The sequence below is a fragment of the Hylobates moloch genome, unplaced genomic scaffold (genome assembly GCF_009828535.3).
Source record: "Hylobates moloch isolate HMO894 unplaced genomic scaffold, HMol_V3 SCAFFOLD_18, whole genome shotgun sequence".
NCBI lineage: Eukaryota > Metazoa > Chordata > Mammalia > Primates > Hylobatidae > Hylobates > Hylobates moloch.
This window is the reverse complement of record NW_026652293.1, coordinates 16,240,734-16,252,844: the sequence shown is the minus strand read 5'-3', so window position 1 is coordinate 16,252,844 and position 12,111 is coordinate 16,240,734. Positions and strand designations below refer to the sequence as shown.

Here is a 12,111-nt window from a genome sequence, read left to right as displayed (position 1 = left end):
GTGATAAACCTTCACAGTGGTGACATTTTCCAGTGTAAAGTCACAGTTACTGTGATCTGATCAAAGAAACAGACCCCCATTGGGTCCAATTATAACCACAGTTTTGAAAAAATTATTGAGTTATGTTCATAATCTATGCAGAAAGGCCTTTGCAGTGTAGGTCTTCTCCCCATAGCTGTGATCTTTTCAATTTATATCCAAGCTCCATAGATTCAGATAAAAGTTGAGAGCCTAATTCATTTAGCCCACAAAGTGCATAAACCAGGATTCATTTAAGAGGGATTTTTATTATTAAAATCTAACCTCAATAAATGCATTTTTGGTAACCCACATATTCAAACAATAATAATTACAAAAATAAATCTAAATTAATGTCCTTTATTCTGAAACTTCGAATGCTACTTTTAAGTTTCAAATGCCTTCAGTAACAATGGGAGTGAATATCAATATACATATTTAATTACTACCTCCACCCCCAAAAAAGATTATGATGTAAGGAATATGATTCCAGTGTTTTTAAAGTAGTATTATATATAAATAGTTTTTTAAAAAAGATTTTTACTTCAGAAAATAAAAAAATAAAATGCACCTTACATCTCTGCAAAAGAAAATTCCTTAATGTGTATTTTTTAAAATAAAACATGAAATTCACAACTCAGTTCTCCACAAATCAAGAACACAATGTTCTCCAGACAATCACAACATGTATGCTCACTAAGAATACAGGCAAGTCAAGCCATTCCTCAGCCTTTATTATACCAAGTCCTTGCATAATTGTTGCCTGAGATATAAGGGAGTATTAAACACAATGCCACAAGCCATTCTGAACCAAATCATAAATACGCAGCCTTCACTTCCAAAACTAGTCAATGATAACTCCTGAGCTCCCTGTGGATGTGTAGAAAATAGGAAAAGAAAGTACTTGTTCTAGAACTATGCTGGCCAATAAGGTAGCTATCAGTCATACATGCACTTGATATTTGACTTGTCTCAACTGAGATTTGCCATAAGAGTAAACAGACACTGTATTTAGAAGACTCAGTACAAAAAAAAACTCAATGTTTATATTGATTATATTTGGAAGCAACAATATTTATATATAGGGTTAAATAAAATATATCATTAAAATTAATTTCACCTATTTCTTTTATGATTTAATGTGGCTACAAGAAAACAATCATACACGTGGCTCACTTTTTTTTTTTGGACAATGTTATTCTACATGAGTATACTATATAATTTCATACAGATTTTAAACTAAAATTGCCTGGCAAGAAATATAGTTATATTTCTCCTTTGCCTCTTTCTACATTATTTCAACTTTTACAAATTACATAAAAATAATTTTTCCTTGACCTACTCTAGTGGGCTTCAATTGTCGGTACATCTGAGGTTGTTCCTGTTTTTCAGAGACCAGAAGGGCAGCTGAGTGTTTCTACATGGGCAAATGAATGCTCAAAAATAGTCTGTAAGAAAACAATTGTTTTTTAAAAATCAGTTTTAGATATAAGGATATTAATATAAAATGATTGCATCAACCTTGCTGTGTTTCTGGTCTTTACATCACTGGAGTAAATTATCACCAGTTACCAATGCCCTTTGCAGTGCTAATTAGCTTTTAGCAGTTTTTATCTATAAAAATGATGGTGTCTGCCCTGTACTTTTTAATACCTGGTCTAGGAAAGAGCATTTTCTGCTTTAATTTCCAAACTTCTAAGTTTAGTTATGAAATAAATGTATCTCTTCCCATGAAATCCTAAGGCTTATACTCACACATAACTCTGAATACAGAAAAGCATTTGGAACCTTAGTCATATGGCTATTATCACATAATCATATTAATACTGAAAAAGTATCAATTGTTTTCTCTTTTTATTTTTAAGAAAGCAAGCTAGCCTCAACCTCTAATGGCTAAGGATTACTTCACCAAGGACATTTTATTTTATTGTCTTTAGAGACTTTACACTCTGTAAATACATTTTTTTAGTCTAATTTAGTATTAGGATAGATCACAAAGGAAAAGTTAAACAATGAAAAGAAAATTCAGAAATAAGCATCAATTAATTGCTCTTATCAAATGTTTTAAATTCCTTTCAGTGAGAATTCAGACCTCCAAGCAGCCATCCATGGGAAGAATTATAACCTGGATTTTAGCACGCTGGGAATTCACTGCAGCATGAATAATATCACCACCAGTTCCCCACTTTTACCCTCTTAGCACTAAAGTGACTATGAATAAAACAACAGAATTACATGAGTAAACACAGCAAACAGGTACACGTTAAAAGAGTGCAAGCCATGTGCACCCAGTCTAAGTAATGAAGTAATTATACCAAAGGACAGTAAGCCAGGAAGGCAGAGCATATAAGGGGGTTGAGTTTTTCCGAGAAGTAACAGATATTTTCTTTTACTTAACTTTTAGATGTGATGTCTAGATATGTTTTTGCAGTAAAAATATATTAACTGCTATACCTAGAAATTTTTATTTTACTTTTAATGATCACAAAGAGAAACATCAGTGTAAAGAAGATAAAAATAAGTGTTCCAAAATAATATATAGATAATCTACACAACCTAAAACACTCCTAAGATATTTTTAAATATTTCCTTTCATATAACTAAACTGTTCTCTAAAAACTACATACATTTAGAAAAGTTAAAGTGTCAAATAATCATCTGTAGAACAAAGTTATAAATTTGAAAACTTTTATTCTCCCATGAATCATGTTATAGTTATCACACGAATTAGATATTAAATCCCTACACTTCTTTAAACTTTCTAAAGTTCAGTTTATTAAGAAACAAAATTAACACTTCTCTCTTAATAATTTTCTAACAAGTCTCTATTTGAAGATTAAAACAGTAACCTTTAACATTTATTAAATGAAAAGCATATGATACACTTCCCTACAGAGCGTATCATTACATTGTTTCATTGTATGTTTAAAGTACCTGTCAAATCCTAACTAATATGGCATCATCTACAAGTATACAACGAATTTCCAATAAAACCCAAAGGTCTTTAACAAGAACTACACATCTTTTATGATCGCCCCTGTCTATCTCTACTATCTCTTTTTGCATAATTCTTTTGTTTATTTCACTACAGCTATATAGGTCTTGAATTAATCGACCTCTTCCCCACAGGAAAACCTTTATACATGTTATCTCTCCTCCCCCTCTTCTTCCTCCTCCCATTTGGCTTACTCATACTCATCATCATTGAGGCCAATTCTGCAGAAAGATGTTCCTGATACACTGAGCTTGGCTGGACCACAAAAGGCTGATCTGAGAGTGCAGACTAGTAAAAATGGCATCTCAGTTTGGCTAAAATTATTTTCATATCAGTTTACTTACAGCAGAGATGGCTTTAAGTCCACCAACGTCTATTCTCCCTTTCTTTGCTAATGGAAATCTTAAGTTTGGACTGGTGCATATTTAACAAAACTAGGTTACTCAGCTAGTTTCCAACATCCCTTGGAACTTGGTGTGTCAATATGGCTGGGTTCAGACAAATGGAATGTGAGTTGAGGAACATGACATTTTCAGGCTGTCCCTAAAAGGGATATGAATACCCCTCTGTGGGTTCTCCTCTTTATTCTAGGGCAAGGTAGACAAAGAGCATACCTTAAACCTGGAGTTGGATGCTATGTATTGAGGATGGCAGAGTTGTCCCACATCTCTGGAAAACTTACCTCTTAATTGTTATACAATAGAGAAATACATTTCTATTTTTATCTAAGAATGAGTATTTAGGTCTCTCTGTTATAGCAGCTTAGCTTGTACCCTAATAAATATACCAAACAGTATAAAGGATAATAAACAGTATAAAGGATAATAAACAAACAGTATAAAGGATATATGAGAGATATGAAATAAGAATATAGACCAAGCTCCTAACTGCTTCCATACTTTCTCATACTGGTGCACCTGAAATCCCATCCTCAGTGCAACTGGCACAGCATCAGGTTCCTGCCACGTCATAAGAAAAATGAAACCTCAGGCTTGCAGCCTTTACTAATAAGCTGGAGAAGAACACTTGAGCCCCCAAGAATTTGTGCACTACCACATAAGATAATGCCTTGCTGCACCACAGAGGCACACATGGTTTTTTTCCTGCATCACTGAGCTACAACAGGCCCAGCCTCTACCTATCTCACCCTTAATCTAAATTAGGATACCACTGTAATTCTCTCCAACTGCACCCTGTTCTTTTATAACATTTGTCTCTATTTGTAATACTAGATGAGTGTTAACACACCATAAACTCTGTGAAATCAGGGTATGTTTGCTTGTTCACCACTATATACCCAGTTCTTAGCACAATGCGTGTATATAGTAGATATTTGATAAATACATTTTGAATGAATGAATAAATGAACAAATCTAACAACCTGTTCCAGGCACAATTCTACATTTATTCCTCTAGTTGACTCAATCAAAGTATCTGTGATGGTGCTCAGAAACATAATTCATTTAAAAGGTCACCAGGTCATTATGATATCGGCAAGGTTTGGGAACTGCTATTGTGACAGTGCTCACAATATTACACACAAAAAGTTGCTTGGATATGGAAAAATCAAGAATTTAAAGGACCAGAAATAAATTGGAAATAATTTTAAAAGCCAAAATCAAGGTTTACCTTTTTTAGAAAAAAAAATATCTGCAGTAACAAGAGAAAGAAGCATGCTATTAAGATAATACATGGTGGGTAGGAGGAAGACATGAAAAGAAAGGCTAGGTAATTTAGTTGGAAATGAAAAGCCATGAGAAAGCCAAGGAACTTCACTGAGCACTTAAAATCACTAAAAGTAACAAACAATAAATCAACTTTAGAATGGCAAAAGTACAGAGACATAAAGGGGGGGATTACCAAAGCCTGGATCATTGCTGTGGGGAAGCCAGGTTCTCTTATTCAATGGAGAGTAACTAACAAAAATATTTTAAATGTTTAGAAGCACAGTTAAGGTTTTTGGGTTTTGCTTTTGTTTTCTTTGTTCTAGCATTTAAGGTTTATATTTTCAAAATATACACCAAGAAAACAGTTGGGAGAACAGCAAAATCTATAATAGTTTACCTACAAACAAAAAAACTACTTTGTAAATAATTTTATCTCTGATAATAACTATTTAAAAGAATAGCTGAGTTTCCACAGGCACTCAGCTGGGTATGCAGAAGCACAATGAATGCCATCACAACATGGTCTCTTTTTCTAAATACAGGAAATAAAAGGTTATACTCATAGGCAAAAAGTATACTTTATACATGCGTCCAGGTTTCTCATTTTCATTATTATTATTAAAGTCAAATGGAAATATCCTTATAAAATGTTCTAGGAGGTAACTGTAAACAGAATTTAAAAGCAAGCTTCTATTACAGAAGATAAAAGAAGTGCAATTATATTTCCTTTCAGCAATCACTTATTGAATGCCTATTTACAAAGCACTGTACCAAGGCTGTGTGGTGGAGGCAAGGTACAACTAGATGCCTGAGTTCTAACGATTGGAGATTGAGAGGAGAAAAAGCATGACTATAGTTTTCCAAGGGCAAACTGAAAGCAATATTTGTCTCCTGAAGTAATAAAATGTTCTCCAAATTACTCTAGAAGCTGAATGAATCTTTCTAACCTGACCACCCTAGAAATTTGTTAGGGACTTCATTTACCATTAAACACAATAAGGATTACAGCAGAACTGTGGCAAACCTGGAACTAATATAATATTCTCTGGGGCCCTTTTTTTTCTTTATAACATATATTATGACAATTTAACATGTTAAACCTTCATGTTAGATTACAGGAAATATTCAATGAATTAAACATATCCATTGACCATCTGTGTGGTTCTAAGAGTTTAATTTGCTTACATAACTTAATATTTTTTGAAAAGTTTATTTTAGAATTCTCTGAAAAAACTAATTCTTTCAAACTTATCCCCAAATTAATAAATTCACTTGAATGTAGATATTCAAATATTTGATATCAGAGTTTTAGAGGTTTTCTCCAGTTCTTACATGCTCTTAATGATTTTTGGTGATTCAGAGCAATTTGTGTCTTTCCTTTTTTTATCACAATAAAACCATTTAATGCACTCATGATTCCTGAAAGCTTCACTATAATATATATGATATTTTAGAGAGCATCATTATAACAAGGTATTTTCAAAGTTTTAGTAATTAAATATGCTTCATACAAAATATAGCTATCCTGTAACATACAGTGGTCTACAGTGACTTGTACAATAACTCTTAAGTGTACCATATTTTCTATATACCCTCATAGTAGAAAACAGAAAATTATTTTCCAATAGTATTATATTTAAGATGAAAATGAAGTTTTAAAAAGTGCTGAAAATCCTAATTTAAATCAAATGGATCAAACTGATATCTCTTTAACAAGTTTAAGTGGCAAGTAAGCTTCTGTAACATATTTTAAATGAGTTATTCATTACATTGTATATCACATTTATATGAAAGGGACCGTGGTCTACTGTTTCGGACACAGGCCTGAGGATCAACCTCTATGAACTGAATCTCTAGATACACCATTAACAGTATACTTTCTGTGCCTTGATTTTCTTATCTAAAATAGGAATAGCATATTGATCTATCAATATTATTACTATTCTTACAATCTAATGAGTTTAAATTATTAGAGACAGTTAAGCAATACAGGTAAAAAAAACTTGCCTGTTGTAATGAATATTCTGATACATGTAACTTTTTCAGATGTCAATTCTAATGTGCTTTCATCTATAGGAATTTATAATTGTTTAATTTAATATTCATATGAGAGAATTCCTAAATCTTATAATTCTAATTATTAGCTTAATTCCTAGTAAGAGAGTAATTCTATTTATATTTGAAATAGTAACAACCTCCAAATTGCTTTTAAAAATGTTGACGATAAAAATTAAAATGAGCAGGAATATCTCAGAAATAGATTTTAAATTATTATGCAATTAAAACTAAATTGTATACAGATTTGGAATAGGAGGTTTTAATACTGCATTTTCATAAATTAAAATCAACTCATTTGAGATTTCAAATGTTATATTTAATTCAATTGGTTCTTTTTCTCACCCTTATAAACAGACCACAATAACACTAACTGTGATTGATGCTGTAACTGAGTCCTAACATTTACTTTCTTTTATTTCAAAACATTCAAACTATACTACAGATGTTTGAAGGTGTCTATTTGGCACAGCCACTAAAAAAATAAAGTCACAATATATTAATAGACAAAAACTACAAGAGTATATTTTATTGGATCTACTGCCTTTAAAAGTTATTCCATGTAATAATCAATATCATTAAAATCACTCCCAATAAAATATTTGTTTTTTTTCTTTTAATGATCCAAATCTATAGTGAAATGATGAAATCAAAAAACAAGTGTTCTTGTCAGAAGACAGGAAAAGAGGTTTTCCCCCTCCCTTAACGAAAACAAAGGAATCCTGAAAGCTTTGCCCTGATTTATTTTTCCAATTTTAAATACCTTAAGAGTAGCGGAACTGCTACTGGCATGGTAGTATTTCTAACAGTCAATAAATCTAAAATATTATGTGTGAATATTGGAATGAAGCCATTAAGAAGATTACAGCATGCAACACAGCAGAGGGTCCACAGGAAAAAAGAACTAGTAATTCAGGACAACTGTGACCACTGACCTTTGAACAGCCAAGACCACTGGTCAATCTGACACAATAATAGAGTACACATGCATAGAAAGTCAAGCAGCCTGTAAGTATAATTTAAATGCTTTGGTGAAGGATTTTAAAAGGACCCCCCCATTTAAATCTCAGTTAACCTATTAAACAATCAAACAATACTAATAGTAACATTTTTCAGGTTTCAAGTACATTTTATCAATTTAAATCACACACAAAAATTTTAGTAGGATCATTGGTGATTTTAACACATCTCATTTAAAACATTTACAATTGTCCTGTTCTGTCTAGTGGGGCAGGGGAGCTTCTAAAATATGATGTGATGCTTCATCCTATTTCCACCAAAATTGTAAGAGATAACTTTATAAAATTGATGAAAAAGCTGTATTTATTATAAATGGGTTCTAAAAATCACCCAAAATATTTTCAGAAAATTACTATAACTTTAAACCATCTCACACTTTCAGTAAATGGTCCTAGCTCCATCTCAGAACTATTTCTATTTGTCTCTTCTTTAAATTTCTCTATAAGTCTGTGTCCCTGAATTTCAAGCATATATTTATTTAATCAATCTACACCACCTTTCAGTATCATTTTTATCTATATTTTTAAATATTTCAGTTATGTTTATATTGTTGTTTATAAGTAAATAACAAGATGGTCTCTTCTGTCATTTTATATATTTAGGCCTTTACATGTGTGAATATTATTTAACTTCTCCATATATTTAAATAAATGTTCTAATCATCAAACTAATTCTACTAGGAAAGTAGTACTTTTCAATTAAAAAAAATCACCTATCAAAAAATAAAATTTCAAAGATTATTTTTTCAAGAATCATCTATCATTGATTGAAGCTGCCTATAAAAATTTTAATATCACATACAGAAAAGCTGAATTTCTTTCTCTTTTTTTTCTTCTCTTTTTAACAAACAATCTTTCTCCCTAGGGCATTAATGGTAGGAAGCACATGCATATAAGGAAAGCATTCTTAAAAGTTGGGATTCTATTTTCATAATTATTTCTCTATCCATTGAATAATACTTGATTGATTTTTAAATGAGTAACTCTAATAATTTCTTTGTGATTTTGTTTTTGCAAAAATTTTATACTGAGGTAATATAGTTATAATGAGCTAAAAAGATGTAATTGTTCACTGGCCTAGGATTAGATTTTTAAATTCATAGCATAAGTTTTACTACAGTAAGATAAGGTAGTTCAATTTTAATATGTCTCAAGGTCAGCAAGTATTTTAGGTTATTATGGGCATAAATAATCTGATTTTGACTTTAAAATCATATTTTTCCTATCATTAGACAGAAGGACAATCAAGGCTGGTATTAGTGTATTTTTGAGTTTAGGATTTTTAAATTCACTTTCTCAAACTCCTTAATAATGGATTTCAAAGTAGTTCAATATTACAGAAAAATATGCTCTGAAGGCATTTTTATTCCCAAATTTTAATATCCATATAAAGAATAAATGCTTTGTTTTTTAGAAAAGGAAGTTATTTTAACTTAGAACTACGTTATAAAGATATTTTTAAGTAGCCATTAAAATATATACAGAGACAGCACTAGTTTGCATTTTTGTCCTGTACTAAGGAATATGAAGGCCAAAAATAATGCACTTTTGGAGACTATTTAATGTGACATACAGAATATGTCCCATTATAAGCTGCAGACACACGCACACACACACACAACCCTCCACAAGATCAAAGACCAGAAGAGAACTGGCACTTAATTTATCAGCCTTTACAGACAAAAGACAGTTTTCGTCATTTCAAAAGGATCAGATGTCTTTTATGACAAACTGGGTTTGCAGTTTAATTTACAAATAGAATTCTAAGTAAGCAGTCTTTGCTCTGCCAAAGCAAATGACAAACAGTGTAGGTTTTCATTCTTGCGGCCCTCAGCAGGATAGAAAAGATTAAAATAAAACTGAAATAATTTACAGAAAACAAATAAATGTTTCAGAAAGTTGAGGGAGATCAAAGCCAGAATTTTCTGACCCCAACTGTACAAGCATTTCTTATTATATTGACCAGTAACATCAGATCATTAATTAAAAGGAAAAGCGCTGGCAGGTGGCAGGGAAGCAAAAGCCGATAATTGGCCCCCTTCTTCTTCTTGCCTTCAAAAACTCTCTCATTCTTTTGCAAGACATGCCACTAGGCAGACAGAAATGTCTACTTTGTAATATAATGATTAAGATGAGATGAAGAGACTTAGGTTTAAAGAAACTCTGCCTAATGAATGCATCTAGCTTTTTAATTATGATCTTACTTTTACAATAAGGAATATGATGTTCCATTCAAAATCTCAACTGCTAAAAGGTAAAAATATTAATTATAGAATCAACATCGATTTCTCTCACAACCCATGCAAATACCCAACGCTTTTATTTCAGATATTAAAAGTGGGAAAAATAAATTAGTAATTCAGAGGTCCAGGAGAAAACATATATGTTCACCACTGAATAGCCTTCATACTTACCACATCACTTGGTAGGTTGTTCAAGTCACTAAATGGTGATTCTAATGTGTTTGTATCAACATTTAACATAACAACATCTTCCAATGATTTATTTTTCACTCTCTATTAAAAAAACACAATTATGAATACAAATCAGTATATTTACTTTACAAAGTTATGATGAGCTTGGAAACAGAAAATACTATCTTAATGCATTAGGCTTGGGAAAAGATAAAAGGAAAATCCTATATTATAAAAGGATAGAAACAACTTTGCCTCCTGAGAAAGTCTGACTACAACTCATACAAAAAGATTTAGTAAAAATGCTTAAAATTGAATATTTCCTCATCTTATATTAGACATAACTACAACAAAAATTCTTATAAATAAAATAAGCACAGTTATATCAAACTGTAAACGAATTATATTCTTTAAAATTTATCCATTTAAGTTCAGTCCCATGATACAAGAATTCATGGCCAGCTCTATACCTATGTTTAGCATAAATCATATTGCAAGGATAACATAAACCAATAACTATGACTACAGCATTAAACTATAATTTAAATTTTTAATCTATATTCCATACCAAAAGGTGATGAGGACTGAAAGCTGAATAAGAGAAAATAAAAGGATAGTAATATGGAATTTATTGTTAGTAATATTTCTCACATGAATTTCAACAGAAGGTACCAAATTTAATAGCCTATCAGACTATCTTGACTTGTCCCATTTGTCTGAAAGTTTAGTCAAAATAGTCAAATTATCTCAATATGTCTGCAAATAATAGTAAATAAGAATTTTATCATATTTTTCACCCTTGAAGAAAATACTTGTGGTTCATTTCTCCTACTTAAACTAATACGTATACTTAAACAATTCATATAATTTTATTAGTCTTATTTAATTTGTAACAAATAGTATTATTCCTTAGTGATAAGTGCTCATTGATTAAATATATTTATGAACTCTGAATTTCATAATTGTATAAGTCAACTAGCAATAGGTTAATAATTTTAGTGTAGTATTTTTCAAGTGGTGGTCTACAATAATAGTCATTTTTGAAAATTATCACTTAAAACCTTATTACCTTATATTTTAAATTGGCCAAACTGGTTATTTTAAGTTGATCATAATTAAAATTTCTCTGATCCATTTACAATTTCAAATCTCTGCATATTAGAATGTTAAACTTTCTAAAGCAATGGTAGTCTAAAGCAGAGAATTTCCACATGTTAAGAAAGGCATAATTTCTACAGTGAGGACAGATGATTCTAAAAATATGTCTTCTTTATCATAAAGACTTAAAAGATGGCCACTTCTAAGATATTAGCAGAGAATCACTTATAGTGATACTACTGATACTACTGCAAAAATATTTACAAATACACTTATTTCCTTTTCTTTTCACATGTTTACATATATGTAAAAAGCTTTAAGTACATATATGTGTAGTTACCTATAAAGTAACTATAGTATAACTACAATAACCTATTTTATAAGTAAAAACATAAACTATATTAATTGCATTTGTGTGAAAAAACATGTCATAATTTTGATTTTCATCAACTTTGTCATTTTATGATAGAAACTGTAAAGATAATCTAATAAACCTGATGTATTTCTTAAGGGATAAAATGAGTTAGTCTGTAAATAGCCTAAGATAAAGCTATGTGCCCCCAAGGTGTTTTGTGAGGACATTATCACTAAACTCAGAACAAAGAAATTGGTACCACTATGACATATACACTTTTTTTAAAACTGCTCTTAGTTTTAAAAATCTGGTAATTGCTGAATATTAAATTTTATTTAAGGGACCACTCGAAAAAGAATAGAAAAATATATTCATTTCAAATAACAAACTGAGATTCCCTAACATGAAAATAATTCTATTAATATATTAACAAAACAGGAAAAAATAGAGTGTAACAATTTTTTTTATTTGGATTAGTATCAATATTTCA

The 12,111-nt window shown here is 30.7% G+C and overlaps 1 protein-coding gene across 4 annotated transcripts in view; it reads right to left on the bottom strand.

Annotated features, from left to right (window-relative positions):
* Window positions 1-12,111, bottom strand: part of DENND1B (DENN domain containing 1B) — a 269,661-nt gene that overhangs the window by 92,756 nt on the left and 164,794 nt on the right. For all 4 annotated transcript variants that reach the window (XM_058430627.1, XM_058430629.1, XM_058430628.1 and 1 more), the window contains one exon: window positions 10,169-10,270. In XM_058430627.1, the coding sequence (XP_058286610.1) occupies window positions 10,169-10,270 (102 nt within the window). The remainder of the gene's footprint in view (window positions 1-10,168; window positions 10,271-12,111) is intronic.